General features: G+C 38.0%; 3 protein-coding genes across 18 annotated transcripts in view; 1 reads left to right on the top strand and 2 right to left on the bottom strand.

Moving 5' to 3' along the window:
* kcnn4 (potassium intermediate/small conductance calcium-activated channel, subfamily N, member 4) overlaps nucleotides 1–7,290 on the top strand; it is a 76,124-nt gene extending 68,834 nt beyond the window's left edge. For 10 of the 14 annotated variants that reach the window (XR_015511401.1, XR_015511406.1, XR_015511409.1 and 7 more), the window contains 2 exons: nucleotides 1,418–1,584; nucleotides 5,002–7,290. Coding sequence is in view for 4 of the 14 variants with exons in the window: in XM_087287043.1 (XP_087143169.1) it covers nucleotides 1,418–1,584; nucleotides 5,002–5,005 (171 nt within the window). In the remaining 10 variants the exon portion in view is untranslated. Of the gene's footprint in view, nucleotides 1–1,380; nucleotides 1,585–5,001 lie in introns of all 14 variants that reach the window. The other 4 variants (XR_015511398.1, XR_015511399.1, XR_015511397.1 and 1 more) reach the window with 2 other exon arrangements.
* On the bottom strand, nucleotides 6,647–13,586 carry si:dkey-79d12.4. Of its 3 annotated transcripts, none has more exons than XM_087287019.1 (3): nucleotides 13,185–13,586; nucleotides 12,985–13,089; nucleotides 6,647–9,886 (listed from the first exon to the last, which is right to left on the bottom strand). In XM_087287019.1, exons 2-3 carry the CDS (start codon nucleotides 13,069–13,071, stop codon nucleotides 7,583–7,585), a joined length of 2,391 nt encoding a protein of 796 aa, XP_087143145.1. In that variant the 5' UTR covers nucleotides 13,072–13,089; nucleotides 13,185–13,586; the 3' UTR covers nucleotides 6,647–7,582. The 3 variants fall into 3 exon arrangements, with proteins under 3 accessions (XP_087143145.1, XP_087143144.1, XP_087143143.1); XM_087287018.1 differs by having other exon boundaries at nucleotides 13,396–13,586; XM_087287017.1 differs by having other exon boundaries at nucleotides 13,508–13,586.
* A 522-nt stretch (nucleotides 13,587–14,108) lies between these two features.
* Nucleotides 14,109–16,861, bottom strand: part of smg9 (SMG9 nonsense mediated mRNA decay factor) — a 12,983-nt gene continuing 10,230 nt past the window's right edge. Inside the window, exons 11-13 of the mRNA XM_087287041.1 lie at nucleotides 16,678–16,803; nucleotides 14,821–14,962; nucleotides 14,109–14,657 (exon numbers count right to left, since the gene is read on the bottom strand). Coding sequence (XP_087143167.1) covers nucleotides 14,579–14,657; nucleotides 14,821–14,962; nucleotides 16,678–16,803 — 347 coding nt within the window. The 3' untranslated portion in view covers nucleotides 14,109–14,578. The remainder of the gene's footprint in view (nucleotides 14,658–14,820; nucleotides 14,963–16,677; nucleotides 16,804–16,861) is intronic.

Here is a 16,861-nt window from a genome sequence, read left to right as displayed (position 1 = left end):
GTGATGAACAATCTAGCAAATATTTCTTAATGATTCATTGTTGCAGTGTTACTTATGTATGCAACGATCTAATTATTTACCTTTAATGTACTATTAAATACTTTATAAAATAAATATGTAATAAAAATCTGTTATAATCTAACTGCTAAAATCCAATTTTGATCTTGTACAACAAGGATGTTCTCATGCCACACTCCCAATCCCAATGTGAAGTGAACCAAGCTCAAACTTGTGTACACGACCAACTGATTCATGACTTTGGAAGCTGACTGAGACAAACACATTATTATCCAGGTTACAAACAAACAATGTAACCTGCTTGCCCCAATCTGACGCTCATTTGTGGCCAGTGTGTGGTGAGATTTTATTTATTTATTTATTTATTTTTGTTTATTTTTACAGCTCTACCTAGTTGGCATCTGTTACACTCACCCCTGTAAAGGTATAACTCCAGTCCGGGTCATGACACCAATTTAACCTCTCTGGTTGTACTTGCACCATAACACGCTGGTTTCAAACATTCCAGGGAAATATTTGGAGGCATCAGTCTTCTAGCATAAGTCACTAGTACTTCTCTTGAGGTCAAGAAAGTGACGTTTATGGTCTCCTCTTGCTTTTAGTCTCGATTAGCAACACAACACTACCATTAATTAGACTATTAATGATTCCTAATATCAATGCATTAAGTATTAATAAATCAAACTTTATACTGAATACTTTAATATTAAAGTATAAGTGAATCAATCTGGTATAGGTGAATTGGGTAGGCTAAATTGTCCATTGTGTATGAGTGTGAATGAGTGTGAGTCGATGTTTCCCAGAGATGAGTTGCGGCTGGAAGGGCATCTGCTGTGTAAAAACGTAGCGGTTCATTCTGCTGTGGCAACCCCGGATTAATAAAGAGACTAAGATGAAAAAAAAAATTATTAAATCAATCAATCTGGGCGGCACAGTGGCTCAGTGGTTAGCACTTTCGCCTCACAGCAAGATGGTCGCTGATTCGAGTCCCGGCTGGGTCTGTTGGCATTTCTGTATAGAGTTTGCATGATCCCCCCATGTTTACATGGGTTTTCTTCGAGTGCTCTGGTTTCCCCCACAGTCCAAAGACATGCGCCATAGGTGAATTGGATGAACTAAATTGACTGAGTGTGTGTGTAAATGTAAGAGTGTATGGGTGTTTCCCAATGCTGGGTTGTGGCTTGAAGGGCATTCGCTGTGTAAAACATATGGCGGAATAGTAAGTGGTTCATTGCGTTGTGGCAATCCCTGATAAATAAAGGATTAAGCTGAAGTAAAATGAATGAATGAATGAAGGAATCAAATTGTACTGGGCTACTGTGTGAGCATGTCCTAAATCCCCTTTGTTTTCGTCTGCTGCAGCAAATCTAAGAAAACACATTACCTTGTCCTCAAACAGATGCAGATGATCATGTGTGATCTGAGTGCAAACTGGAACAGCTCTTATCACGAGCTGGAGCAGCGAATCATCTCCATGGAGCAGAAGCTGGATGAACTGAGACGCTCCTTCCAAAACACCTCGGAGCTGCTCACACAGGCGCTACATCACCGCAGACTGGACTACAGGTACACTGTAAAACATGAAGAATCAAATGAAGATTAGCAGAGTATGTCTTACAGGACATGTATTTATCAGTCTTTACTTTAAAATTGTTCACATTACGGGCAGATTTACTAAACAGGACTAACAAACATGACATATGCGCAGATAAAAGTGTCAAAATAAACTAGAAAGGTAAAGTTTATAGACAAACTTTATAGTGGCTTAAAAAAGCCTCGTCTGAAAGTTTAAAGTAGTTTTAAAATGTAAATAATTGAAGCAGTTTTTAAGAAGTTTGAAACAGTTGACATAGACAGAAAACTACAAATAAGTCAGCATGTTTCTAGTATAGATTGGCTTGTTTCTTGCTAAGGCATTGCTATGGTGTTCTGAGTGGTTACCAAGTCGTTGCTAAGGCATTAGAGTGTTCTAGGTGGTTGCTAAGGCGTTGTTAGACGGGTGCTGAGGTGTTCTGAATGGTTTCTAGGCAGTTGCTATGGTGTTCTAGGTGGTTGCTAAGGCATTGCTAAGCAGTTGCTAGCCTGTTCTAAGTGGTTGCTAAGGCGTTGCTAGGTTGTTGAAAAGGAGTTGCTATGTGATTGCTAAGGTGTTCTGAGTAGTTGCCAAGGCGTTGCTAGACAGTTGCTAAGGTGTTGCTAGGGTGTTCTGAGTGGTTGCTTAGGTGTTTCTAGGCAGTTGCTAAGACATTGCTTAGCAGTTACTAAGGTGTTCTGGGTGGTTGCTAGGCAGTTGCTAAAATAAATTAGCATATTTCTAGTATGAATTAGCATTATGCTAGCATGTTTCTAGCATAAATTAGCATGTTGTTAGCATGGTTCTAGTATAAACTAGCTTGTTGTTAGCATGAATTTAGTATGAATCAGCATGTTGCTAGTATGTTGATATGTTTCTAGTATGGATTTGTACATTGTTAGTATAGATTGGTATGTTGTCAGAATGTCAAATGTAAAGTCAGTGGCAGTTTTTATAATGAAAATCTATGGGACAGTTTCTAGGGTGCGTTAAATGGTTGCTAGGGTGTGGCTAGTAAGTTGAAATGTCATCAGTGATCAGGAAATTGGTAGTCTGAGTTAAATGAGCTCAACCTTAAAGCTGCGGTCACAGTAGAGTTTGAGCATGCAATATTCTGTCGTGCGGTGCTGCGAAAAGGGGTGGGATTAAACAAGCTTATAAGACATTTAAGATTATAAGACATTTGCTCCATGTTTAAAATTTCTGTCCAAAGAGGTCATGTTTTCATGCTTGATTGGTCTCACGCAGTCAAGTGATGCGATATCGCAGGTCAGAATTCACCAAGCTTGAACTTTGCACCGCAGCAACGTGCGAAACTTGAGGCATGACCCAACGTTTCCGGTCTGACGCATTCGCATGCATATGAAAGGTAGTTTATGGGAGGAAAAGCCCGGTGTGACCGCAGCTTAAGCCTGTATGACAGTCTGGCGCAAAGGTAGGAGGTCACAAAGTTTGGTCCAATGTTAAGTCAATGGGACTTTTTAGAATTTTCAGGGTCAGCTTTCAGAAAACCGTAAATCGGATCAGTTGGAAAAGATATCTACTTATTTTAGTATAGAGTGGAGGTTTGGAGTTATTTGGTGGTTGTAGTATGAACAGTCTAGGAGGAGATGCATATAGAAATTAGTCTTAGAAGAAGAAGTTTATGTAGTATAACAGTATAATGGCTTTCTCAAGCCACCAAAACAACTCAGTTGTTTTAAGCTCATATTCATATTGACCAAAATAATCTATTAAGAGCCTCATATATTAAAGTGTTGCTTGCCATGTTTTCATAATGTAGTCTTCTGGCATGTCAAGGTCATTGTCTCCTACAGTAACCTGAAGCATGTGAAGTGCAAAATAAGTGTAGGGATCCTTTATTTGGGTGTTGAATTATTGCAAAAATACAATTTGACAGCCGCCAACCATACACTCAAAAAATATCATACAATACAAGTCTTGAGATTTTGTTGGGGCAACTTTATTGTTTTGTTCAATCCACTTAAATTTGTGAAAACTAATAAATTAATTTCTTCATAATATTAGTTAGTTAGTTAGTTAGTTAGTTAGTTTATATAGCACATTTTTAACAACACAACCTTGCCCAAAGTGCTGAACACATTCAACACTATAAAACCTACATCACATACATAACAATTAAACATAAGTCAAACCCCTCAACATTAAAAAGGCTCAAATGCTAAAGAACAAAGATGGAGTTTCAGACGCTTTATAGATAGAGACGCTTTAACAGATAGAGTTGTAGCATTTCTGATATGGGGTGGAAGCCCGTTCCAGAGTTTTGGTGCGATAACAGCAAAAGCCCGATCCCCACTTCGCTTACACCAGGACCTTGGTACGGAAAGAATAAACTGATCAGAAGACATTAGTGTCCTACCAGGATTATACACATGTAGGAGGTCTGATAAGTAAGGTGATGCCAGATCATTTAAGGATTTAAAAACAAAAATTAAGAGCTTAAAATCAATCCATGACCTAACAGGCAGCCAGCCCAGAGAGGAAAGAACTGGGGATATGTGCTCATACTACCGAGTCCCTGTCAGAAGTCTCGCAGCTGCATTTTGTACTAATGCCAACATATAGAGAATTGCAATAGCCAAGTCTTCCCAAAATAAATGTATGGAACACCTTCTCAAGGTCATTAGAAGAGAGAACTTTTGCCACAAGTCGTAGATGGTAAAAACTGGATTTAATAACTGAATTTACTTGTTTGTTAAATTTTAGATTTAAATTTTCTTTAAATTATATTTTCTTTATTGAAATATAAAAAATTAGATAACAGCCGTTTCTTAACCTCGATTAGGTCTTAACCTTGATGTTGTCTCAACACAAATTGGTTACGTTAAGTTAATTGTTTTTTTTTTTTTTTTTTTACAAATTTAGGTTGATTTAACATAAAACAATTAAGTTGTCCCAAAAAAACTCAAAAATGTTGTTGATTCAGCTAATTATAAATAAGTAGTTTAAACAAGCAGCAAAAATATTTGTTGAATGTACTTGCAAGATTCATTTAACCCTTTTAAAATTAAACAACTGCAGATCCAACAAAGAAAAAAATGATATCAAGACTTTATGAAGCATTCAAGAAACACCATCTTGTTGTAAAATAAAATGACCAATTCTTAAATTACAATGCCCATTCTCCTTTAAAAATCACCACAGCACACTACATCAAATGAATGATGAACATGTAGCTTGAACCTAACATGAGCAAGTCTATATCTTACAAGCCAGATTGTTTTATCATTTGTTTGTACTTATTTGTTAAAGTTACAAGTGATTTCTGAGTGAAAATAGTTTCTACAGCATTTCTTTTTCAGTGTAATACAATTAGCTATCACCAGTCTGTCATAATGTGCTTATCGTGAAAAAGTATGTTGTGTAGTAAAGTCTTTCTTTTTACACAGGTGACCTGTGGCATCTCTTTGGAAGGCTTACAGTCTTCATCCGCTGAGCACTCTACAGTCAAGCCACTTGAACTGATGGAAGATCTTTATGACATTTTAAGAAGATCCATTAAAACCACAGTTTTATCGCATATTTAAAAATGTCTCTCAATTCTACAAACATGAACTTGGGTAAAGGTTTTTTTTTTTTTTTTTTTTGGTTACTTTAAAAGTTTGACTTGATTTACTTTCCTTTCACTTCATCGATTATTTCATAACCATAACATGGAGATTCTGGTGTTATGCTATGAAGCAAATTTAGATTTGTTGTAACACACGTCACACAGGCCTCGGTGTGATTTATATTATTGTGAAAGTCATTTTTTTTGTTTTTATTTTCAGCCTATAGTGCCTGTTTGCTGATGATAATGGGGAAGTTAGTCATTCCCAATCCAAGTCTCAGATATTCATCTCAGAATTTTTGAAGTATTATTCTTGCTGAGCACCTTGAGTTGCGTCAGCTGCATAAAAACATATACCCGAGTAATCAGTGGTTCATTCTTCTGTGGCAACCCTTAATAAACCAGGGACTAAGTCGACAGATACTTTTATATCTCTAATTTAATACACTCCAAAGTCTCCAATAAACACAAAGTATTCTTTAGTTTTAAATATGTACTTTACCACACACAGTCCAACACATCATCCTTTAAAGTGCCCTCCATTCGATAGCATGCATGAACATCAAAGTTTGGAGTGAAGTGTATTGAAATAAGAGCTGTGTGTGTAAGCCACACTCCGCTGGGCTTGAGAGGCACACTAGCAATTGATGCTAGATGATGTGCTATTAAGCATCGTTTTATGCGCCAGCTTCCTGTGTCTGGCATGCTAGTTCAAATCCCATTTGGAGCAGGAGTTGAAAATGGAGGGGTTACATACACATACCCTACGCATACATACCAAAGTATACTTTGGGTTAAACTTACTGGAAACTTCTTCAAATGTAAGTTAGATCAATCATAGTCAATCACCATAGCTGGTCCCAGGGATAAACCAGACTTCTCACAGCCTGTTCCCCTTGTACACTGTTATTTTTAGGGCAGCGCTAACTCAGGCAGAACCACCTGCACCCACAGAACCCCAATAAAAAAATCTGGGAATGACTTGAATTTCCATCAGCCCCTTTTACCTGACAGGGCATCTGTCGAATGACGGCATGTGCCAGCTCTAATTACACCATGAAAAGTTTTTGTGCGTAATGCTCTTCAGAATATTGGTGTAAAGGAAAAACCTTTATTGCTGAAGTCTGTGTTTAAGTTAAGCGCTTAAAACAAGATGCTGTCAGACCTCTCTGTGAGCCCCTCCTGGTGGACAAAAGTATGTTACACATTTGGAATAGTTAAAACGACAATTTAGTCACCATTTATTCACCCTCAAATGGTTCCTAACATTTAGTGAGTTCTTTTTTCTTTCGAAAAAAAAAAAATAGCTTGAAGAATGTTGAACTGGTAGACATCGGCATTCATAGCAGGCAAAAAAAATAAATAAAAATAATCTATGGAAGTAAATGGTTAATGGTTTCCAACATTAGTAGACATCCTCTTTGCGTTTAGCAGAAGAATGAAACTCAAGTAGCAGGTTTCTAAAAGATGACAGAATCTTAACATTGGATAAACTGCCTTTAGGACAATTGTTCTTTATTGTTTCGGATGGACAATTTTTTTTTACAGTGGACTGGGTGCATATACACAAGTATGCAGCATAAGAGGACACATATGAGACAGCTCATATCCATTGTATGCACTTCTTTTCACAGGAACTTCATCTTATTTTTACTGATGCCTTTCCATTTGAAACTGCTGGTATAAGGAAAGCACATGAACAGCACCTGACTCATTATCTGACCAATCATTAACTGTTGCTGTTTGTACAGGAAAGTAAAACGAAAATAGTGAAAGGAAGCAGAACAATTTTATTGCTTTAGATTCCAGATAAGTTGATCAGGAATTCAGTTTTGCATGTTCTATTGTGAACAATGATGGGGGAAATGACTGAAAAACGTTTACAGCATTATTTTTGCACATTTTAATAAAGCCATCTCATGTTAACGCAACTTTGTGTTTTCCAAACTATAGAGGCTGAGTAAGCCTGAAAAAAAAGCAAGAGACAAATGTCTCTGTGTATTTATGTACAGTTTTTATTACAAAAGAGTTAGAACTAATCACTGATGTATGACACAAAACCCCTATTAAAATGAAGAAAATTGTGTTGTATTTTTCTTTGGTCAATAAAAAATGAACTTAAATATAATACTTCTAGTCAGAATTCTTTCAGAAGTCTCAATTTTTGACCAGTAAAAAAGTATGATATAGATTCATCACAAATTAGACTAGTGCTCACATTTCTTTCTAACTTAGGGATTAAAGTGTCACATATTTGGCAATCGGCTCATGTCACGGCTTAAATAAACTGTATTTAATCCACCACCATTGACCACTTAACAACACTCAACAATGAAAGTGTTTTTCAAAAATTAATCAAGATAAAAAAAAAGTTCCAGTTGACAGGCTCAGACAGAAATGTTTCAAATATTACTTTCATCTCATTTATTCAAACAATTCAAAACAGTGACAGGTTTTGGGTTTCTTCCAGTGTGTTTTGTGTTTTTAAGCATATGCCACAACAACGCGGATGGCCTTGCAAATATCTGTCCGCAACTACAGTCAAAGACCACCTTGCATTTCTTCTTCACTTGCCGCATACCTTTCTTATGCTTCCGTTTGTGGGAGGTCAGTTCATGCGCCCCTTTGAACGTATTTCCGCACCACGTGCAAACAAACTGAACCGACTCTGCATGCTGGACCTGATGCCTCAGCAAATGCAGCTGCCTTTGAAAAGACCTTCCACACTGACACCTGTACAACCTTGACCCACGGTGAAGGTAGCGATGGCGGACCCTCATCGACGGTTGTCTGGAAACAGCACCGCAGTGACGACAGGGAAAGATGGTCTTGGAGCTCCAGCTCTGCTCGAGAGGCTTTTGCAGAGCCATGTGGTTCATGTACATGCCGACTATTCGTAACGGAGCCTGAATCTGGGCAGGAGGAACCTGAGATTGGTTATTCCTGGTAAGAGCGCTTACCAGGGTGGGACAGGCAACTGAGGTGACCGGCGGGATGTTCACAGGTACAGGTCTAATCTTAGGCACAGGCCTTTGTCTGAGAGCAGTCCTGCTGGAGGATACCAGAGCAGGCGTGATGGTGTTCACAGTGGGGGAAAAAGAAACGACAATTGGAAGAGGACGACTGGAAGGCGTAGGGACACGAATAGTCAACCTCGGTGGATTCAACAACAAGGGACGCACTACTGAAGGTGTAGAAACAGGAATGTTCGGGTGGGAAACAAATAAACTAGGTGCGAAACTGGATCTCATAAGAGTTTGTGGGACAGCTACAACTTGTGGAACCAAATTAGTCACCTTAGGAGTGACCGCAGGAGTGGTCTGAAGCAGTTGGTGCAGTGTCAGAGCTTCTGCAGACCCCAAGGACGCCACTGGGCGTGGAGGATCAGTCGAAACTTTGTTAACTGCTGGAATAAAGTTAAGAATTTTAACAGTGCTCTGATTGGTGTGCAAAGCAGAGGCAATGGGCTTTCCCTGACCGCTGCTATAAGACAAAGGCATGTTGGGTAACTGGGTTAGAGGGGTGACCATGTTGCCTCTAGGTATCAAACACACATGATTTTTTAAATTTTCCTGTCTAGGGAAAACTTTGCGGCAGGTCGAGCAGATATATGAAGTCTTAGGGTGTTTTTCGGTCATGTGCTTTAAGAGCGACTCTTCATTCTTGCATGCCACCTTACACAGGCAACAAGACATCATCGGCTTTTTACTGCAATAATCCATGTGCTTTCCCAAATTGGCGAACTTACCATAGCAGCAAAAGGGAGAATCGGACTGAAAGCAAAATTTCTTCTCAATGTCAGTCAAATCCCGATTCGCATTCACAGATGCTTTCTTGTCAGGCGTCTGTGGCTTCAGTCTCTTTTGCTGAGATCTGCAAGACTCATTATAATCAGAATCTGAGCTGAAGTCCTCGTCTGGATTGTATGCCGTGTCACCTGGGGGCAGCGAGTCAGGGTTGGCATCCTCATCAGTGTCTGTACTTTCTTCATCCCCTGTCGGGCCAATGACCTCCTCTGCGACCACTTTGTAAATGGACATGTCTTCAAGCTCATTGTCATTCTCTTGCTTTAGTTCAAAACTAAGGTGCTCTGTTTCTATTTGGTTCTGAAAGGACGAAGAGCTGAAGGTTTCATTTTGTTTCACTTCATCAAGAGGCAAACTTTCAGCTTCTGTTTTAATGTGTAGGTTTTCATCGATGGAGTTAGTTTCACCATCAGTGTGTTTCTGCAAACGACTGGATGTGTTGCTTGCCACATTTTGTTCCGCATCAAAATATGTATGATCCATGGTGATTGCTCTTTTCAAATCAATGCAGCTTGAGGTCTTGGCGATGCTGACTGCTTCAGTCTCCTCGCTTTTAACAACAGGTTTTACCTTCATGTTGTCTTTCTGATGCATTCCTATATGCCCATTGAGATGCCATGTGCAACTAAAGAGAGCTCCGCAGACTTCACATAAGTGACTGTCCTTTGCGTGGGCATTTTTTAGGTGCAATGCTAGTGACATTACACGGCCAAACTTTGTGTGACACAGGTGACAATACACCACCGCTGTGTGTGTCTTAAAGTGCTCTATCAGTTTATCCAGGAAGGGGATGTTGTCTCCACAAACACAGCACACAGAGCTTTTCTCACTAGCCGCCAGTGGTATTTTGTATTCCTCCTCATCACTGGAGTCTTCAGAGAAGCTGTAATATGTTGAGATGAGGTTGTTGCAGTACTCCTATGAACAAAGGAAACAATCAAGTGAAAAAAATGGCAGTCTATAGTAGGGCTGGGCGATTAATTCGATATTCAGAACCTAGAATCGATCTTATTTTTCCAGGACGATTTTTTAAATTATTTTCCCTACCGTGTGTGGAGTCACGTGACCCTGCTCTGTTAGGCTGAAGCCAGTTTATACTTCTGATCTCTGGTCAAGTAGGATGATGGTACATTGACGATGATTGGAAGCTGCGCCTGAGATGCCTCGGAACTGCATATTTTTCATTACATTAAAATTCTTATTTACATTCAAATATTTGTTCACAGAAGATGCAGGGAATGCACTGTTTAAACTATTATTAACAGGATATGCAAGAGTTATGTAGAAGAGATACTGCTTACTGTCTGCTTTTAATATGAAAAACACTGATAATAATTTATTTTGTTTCCAAAAGTGCACGTTATTTAGGCAATATGTGCTTTAATTTCAGTTGTTTAACACTAATGTTCAACAATCATAAGCTACGTTTCCATCCACCTATTTTTATGTGCATTTTGGAGATGCGCATAAGAAAAACAGTTGATGGAAACGTCAATATGTGCATACATTTTTAAAATGCACATATAAAACAAATGCGCATAACTAAGTTGGATCAACTTTTTATTCAATAAAAAAGATGTGCATAAACTGCGATGAAAACACTTTTACTGGACAAATTCCAGTATGCGCCATTAAAAAGGTCATGTGATTTTGTTTTAAGAGGTCATGTAATAGTAAAAATTTGTGTGATTGGACAAACCAGCCGGCTGAGTACATTGTAAAACATCTGAAAAGTTGTTTTGGTCATTCTAAAGCGCCTTAACCATTTTAGAATTAGTGTTATTATCTTAATGACCTCCAGAATTGTCAAGAGCGTCTGTGCTCCGCGTCTGACATCTTTAAACACCACCACGTGTTCATTGCATGTTGGCATTCGTCTTCTGATGTGCAAGTCATGTATTAAATAAGGCAAAGATTCACGCAGCTTCTCCTACCACAGCAAATTCCATTTTTACTGTTGATATTTGGCACCAGTTTAATTAGCATTTTTGGATGGAAACATAGCTATATACAGTAGATAGTGTGTATTTCCTTCAATTATTTTAATAATCTAATCAAGTAATGCCCCCTTTATTCAAAATATGTAATATGTGAGCAAATTTACTTTACAAAACTGAACTGTGAAGGCAAAATAAATGAATGAAATAATGGTTCATAAATCGTAATCGAGTTAAAATGTTCAGTTAATCGAGGCCAAATCGCCCAACCTTAGTCTGTAGGTAGTAAAAGGTTTAAAAAACTGGGTGATCGTGATGCTATTCTTTCCCTTTAGGAAGATGTGTGGGTGGTATATAAATGGAGTGAGTGAAACATCAAAGGGCAGCACGATGATGCAGAGGGTCTTACAATCTCCTCACAGCCAGAAGGTTGTGGATTTGAGCCCTGGCTGGGTCAGTCGGCACTTCTGTTTGGAGTTTACATGTTCTCCCCATGCTCGCGTGGGTTTTCTTTGGATGCTCTGGTTTCCCCGACAAGTCCAAAGACATGCGGTACAGGTGAATTGTAAGCTAAATTGTCCATAGGGTATGTGTGTGAATGAGTGTGTATGGATGTTTCCAAGTGATGGGTTGCAGTTGGAAGGGCATCTGCTGCGTAAAACATATGCTAGATAAGTTGGTGGTTCATTCCGATGTGGCAACCCCAGATTAATAAAGGGACTAAGCCGAAAAGAAAATGAATGAATAAATGATAATTATAATGATAACAACAATAATAATAATAATATTGAGCATTAATTGTAAATTAGCAAGGTAAATATGGCGTCCTTTTATTTCATATAGGAAAAAATCTCTTATTTTCATTAAATGTTTCATTTAATTTATTACAGTAAAAATTGTAATTATACTATTTTATTTACTGTTTTCATTTTTATAATACTTTAAAATCAATTAATTCAGGGGGCGACATGGTGGCGCAGTAGGTCGCCTCACACCAAGAAGGTTGCTGGTTTAAGTCCTGGCTAGGTCAATTGGCATTTCTGCACAGCAAAATCCTCAAAGCTAAATTTGCTCTGTTTAAAGAGTATTTGGTCCCTCTTTAAATAAGGGCAAACAGGTTTGTAATAAGTAAAGCTGCTGTTTGTGGAGTTGCTTATTGTTCGATTTTATCCTCCGCTGAGATTTTGAGAGATTCAATGTATTATATTGCAGCTAATTTCATTTAAGGCTGTGACTAAAGTCAGTACTGAGTAAATTTTAATCATTGGATTTTGCTGTATGTGTGGAGTTTAAAACCGTGTTGGCGTGGGTTTCCTTCGGGTGCTCCGGTTTCCCCCACAGTCCAAAGACATGCGCTGTAGGTGAATTAAATAAGCTAAATTGGTTGTAATGTATGAGTGTGAGTGAATGGGAGAGTGTATGGATGTTTCCCAGTGCTGGGTTGTACATATATTTTTACACATATTTTTCCAGGTTATATACACATATTTTTCCAGGTTTCTTGGATGAACAGGACGTACAGAAGAACAGAATATGAAATTAAAGCTGTTGAAACAATTTAAAAGGTATTTACTGCCATATCAGACATTTAATTAATTATTACTGAATAAGTATTTTTTATATAGTAGGTTATTAGTAATGATAAACTATAACAAAACGCCCTGCATATTCATTTAGCAAAATGTCCCAAGACAGTTCGTTTTCCAGTAAAAACATTTAATACAGCACATACATAAAATAGTCAATAGTCAATACTGTAACCATAACAACCACCTTATTTAGCGATGCATTGTACCAAAAGTAGTAAATCCATTCCTGACACTTAATAAATAAATCTACTGTTACAGCACTACCAGAGGAACTAATCTAAAAATAGCTTCAGAACAAGCCAGTGTAAATGCCAGGCCTATTTTGCATGCTTTATTGTCCATGTGCATGACTGAGACAGATGAAAGCATGCTAATCATAAGTACTAAAGAAACATTATTCTTACAGTAACTACAGCCACTACTATGGGATGTACAGCATGTGTCCTGTAGTGTGTTTTCACAGGCAGGGGGAATTCAGTGCACCACTTACTGAGTTCTGAATGTAAAGAGCTTTCTGCTGCAGTTTCTTTCTGGCACCAACAACACGCTCCACCTTCTCAAACGGCAAGACTTCCATAGTAGCACCTGTTTTAACCTGAAGCAACAGGGGGGGGGATATAGTTTAGATGACCATCACACAAATGTACAGCAAACTGATAATACACATGTAGCTTGCATATATGTAAACACCAGTAATACAAGATCCTGTTCAGCAGCTCAGTGTGTTTGTTCTGCAACAAAACTTTTTCCTTCAATTTAACATGACTGTAAATCTTGTCCCAGGAAGGTAAAGGGTGTGGTCACTGGGTTTTTAACCTTTTTATGAAATCATAACAATGACGTTATGTCCCATACGGCGGATATCTCTCTTTATGAAATAATTAATGACACCACTACAAACCTGACATTTAAAAGTACTTGATATGAGTTAGCACCAAAGCTTCTATGTTGTATATTTCTCACAACTTATAGTATATTTCTCAGTGCGTAATAAAAGCTGCAAATGTTCTTACCGAGGAATTTACTGAGAATAATTCGATTTCTTTAATAATTTTCGTGTTTTGGTTGTAGCTCCTCCCTCAGTTCCTGCACGCACGCGCGAGTACGTCTCCTAAATTTGTCCGGCCAACAAATCTATATTGCGCATGCGCAACACTTAAAAAAATTTACGAATACTGTCATTACTTTTGTAGAATATTCGTTTCTTACAGGTTTATGAAACAAGTTTTGAAATATTAAAAAAAGATCTGAAAGACCTGAAACATTAAAACTAATAGTATTTTCACAAACCACCAATATTTCATTGTGTTCCCCTTTTCTATCTACAATCCCACACGGAAAAAAAACTATATAAACATACATGTTTAATATAGGTTTTGATATAGAGTTGATATAAGTTCATAAATGTTTATATAGGTTCTTTCCTTGTGGGATATCTTAGATTTTGTCATGCAGCAATGTTATCTTACAGTTATGGTAGTTTTTGTTTATTTTTTTACAAAGTAATAAACAATATTTGATTATAATAACTGCTATTTTAACAACAATAGCATGTGCAAATGGAATGATGAAGCATGATGTTGGCTGACAGGATTAAATCATGCTACCTAGAACTTAAAGTTGGAACAAAGTGCACATTTTTTAATCTCATGAAACAATCACAAGAAACCATGCTGTAACTGTATCTAAGTTACAAGTTTATGCACAAACAGACATCTGTAAAGCAAAATGTGCTGAATGATGCTATTTCCAGCAGATGACCACAATAGAAAAATCACAGGTTACTTCAGATTTTTACAGTATCAACAAAAGCGTTCACATGACTGAATCTGTGCCCATCTTATCTTGCAATAACAGTGGTCACACATGACTGAATGGACATCGGCAAACACCTGATCATTTCATACAGACAACTCGTCCCAAACTGCACAGCACTCTGCTAATGTGATCCAGACATCACAGAAGTTTATTCAGTGCTCCTGCGTTCCTGTAGCCCAGTCTTTTCCTGGAGAACTTCCTCCTTTCTGAAATCAGGGGCTCAGCTCTCCTTAATGAATTCACAGGTTTATGTAGCACCATCATGACTATGAGAGCAGCCTGCTATACTCAGACAGCGCAGACGACTTCTTAACACCATCCCAGATTCTAGCTGCATAATGAAACCTGTGAAAACACACAGCAGACATCAATAATCTTAACATGACATGCATTTCACAAACATGAATGAAAATAATGTTGCAGATAATATTATTATAGTACAAATAAAGTAAAAAAGTCAATTTAAATAATACAGCTCCAAAAGTAAACAAGGAAGCAATATGTATACCAGTTTTTCTCTGTGAGGATTGTGTGTGAGAGCTGACTGCGGGACATCGCCAGAATCTGACTGCGAAATTTAGAAACTAGAGATGAAAAGTTGGGATGACCTCTGTAGCCAGGCAGAAGAGAGAAGAGCGGAGGACCTGAACCTGCAGCACAAGAGTCGCAGACCAAGTTAGTAGGTTATTAAAGAGCAATGGAAAACTATGGCAAAGCTAAAAACCTCCGGGTGCTCCAGTTTAACCCAAAGTCTAGAGACATGTGATATAGGTGAATTGAGTAAACTAAATTGGCCGTCGTGTATGAGTGTGAGAATGAGTGTTTCCCAGAACTGGGTTGCAGCTGGAAGGGCATCCTCTGTATAAAACATATGCTGGATAAGTTGGTGGTTCAGTCCGCTGTGGCGACCCGTGATGAATAAACGGAATAAGCTGAAGGAAAATGAATGAATGAATGGGAGTAATGAACAACAATACAGAACTAAACTATTCTTTCACCTTTTTCTTCAGTAGAATATTAACAAAGCTTGTTATTGATAAAATACAACTCGGCTGCTACTGACACTTTCAGAGTGAAAAAAAGCGTATATATTTAAAGCAATATTAATACATGTAGTGTTTTATGATACATTAAGGTCTTAAGTCAACGTGTGAATTAAACATTATTCACAACAGTATTGTCTTTCATCCATTGCCTCAGCAAACTCTCCTGAGTGCATTCACCACTGTCCAGATGGCAAGCTTCCTGTAGCAAAGTGATTCATACATTGGCGTGTATTTAATGTATTTTGGACCATAGTTTCAGCTCAAAATCTTCATTAACAAAGAACTACCTTTTTTAAATTTTGCAATTTAATAATGTTGTTAAAATAAACCCATATAACTATAGTATCCTGACTTTTCCTTAACGTCCAGCCTGATCGCATGAGGAAACCTATCTATTTTACGTTTTGTGAAGACTAAATTTAAATTTCGAGAGGAGCACATGCTCATGATTGACCCAGCTGGCCCACATGAGCTAATCACGATTCTCCAATCAAAGTCATTATATATTTCCTCCTTTTCTTTCTATCTATTTTCATCTGGAAGAATCCCCCCTCCGCCCTTTTCCAGAATATAATTACCTTATTCTCCGCCAACGAGTGGGCGCTGCCATTTGAATCTTTTTGGCTTGAGACTTCCAAACTCATTCACTTCCATTCATTTTTTGATGTTAAAAACTGCTCATTACGCTGCTTGATGTTGCAATTGGATATTTTCTTATTATAGTATTCTACTTGGTCTATATAGTCATGCAAACATTTGTTTGTAGAGCAATCTAAATTGGCGATATCAGCTGCGAAGCCGAGTCAAAGTAAATCAGGCTTAAAATAAAAATGACGATGGCTTGGAATGTGAAACCAAAAGCCGAATCCTGGACATTTTAGGAGATTTAGAAAACCTGGACGAACGCATTTTTAAGTGCCAAAAAGGCACGTCTCTGCAGAGCATGTGAGATCATCTGTGAGTGTTGACAGTTCTTGCACACACAACGAGAAGTAGGTGTGGGGCAAGTTTATACACCTGGGCGGCCCGCCCAAGTAGAGTCTATGTGTGGGAAGCACTGTAATGACTTCATAAAACATGACAACAGACATTCAAAAGACTAATTCTAAAATCTCAGATGTAAATATGACATGACAAAAAATATAACATGAATGGTCAGAATGATCACTATGGCTGGCCCTGTAGTTAGAATCCTGGTAATTTCAGTGTAAATGTTCTACTGAAGAAGATAAAATGTGATCTGCATTTTGGATTGTGAGTAATTTAAAAGAAAAATGTACATTTTTAGGAGTACTGTCTCTTTAACAACATTTGTTCACCTGCTCTTGTCAAAGCATCCTCCCCATCATTCTCCATCAAAGGTAAGAGAAAAAGATTGACTTCTGTTTCCATGTAGTCTCGGCTCAGTCCCGGAAATATGTTACAATCCAGCATGGACAATGTGCCTACAATAGGAAGCAAAAAAATAAAATAAATCAGCCAAATATAAAAAATAAAAAAAAA

This window comes from Danio rerio, chromosome 16 (genome assembly GCF_052040795.2).
Source record: "Danio rerio strain M-AB ecotype USA chromosome 16, GRCz13ab, whole genome shotgun sequence".
Taxonomy (NCBI): domain Eukaryota; kingdom Metazoa; phylum Chordata; class Actinopteri; order Cypriniformes; family Danionidae; genus Danio; species Danio rerio.
Note: the sequence above shows the minus strand (reverse complement) of the source record. Positions and strands in the feature narration are given on the sequence as shown.

Bases quoted from the DNA above. Each gene is read 5' to 3' on its own strand.
- si:dkey-79d12.4 (XM_087287019.1), bottom strand. From the start codon at position 13,071: ATGGAAGTCTTGCCGTTTGAGAAGGTGGAGCGTGTTGTTGGTGCCAGA. The intron at 9,887-12,984 runs GTAAGTGGTGCA...CTTTGTTCATAG, and splicing joins CTCTTTACATTCAGAACTCA to GAGTACTGCAACAACCTCAT.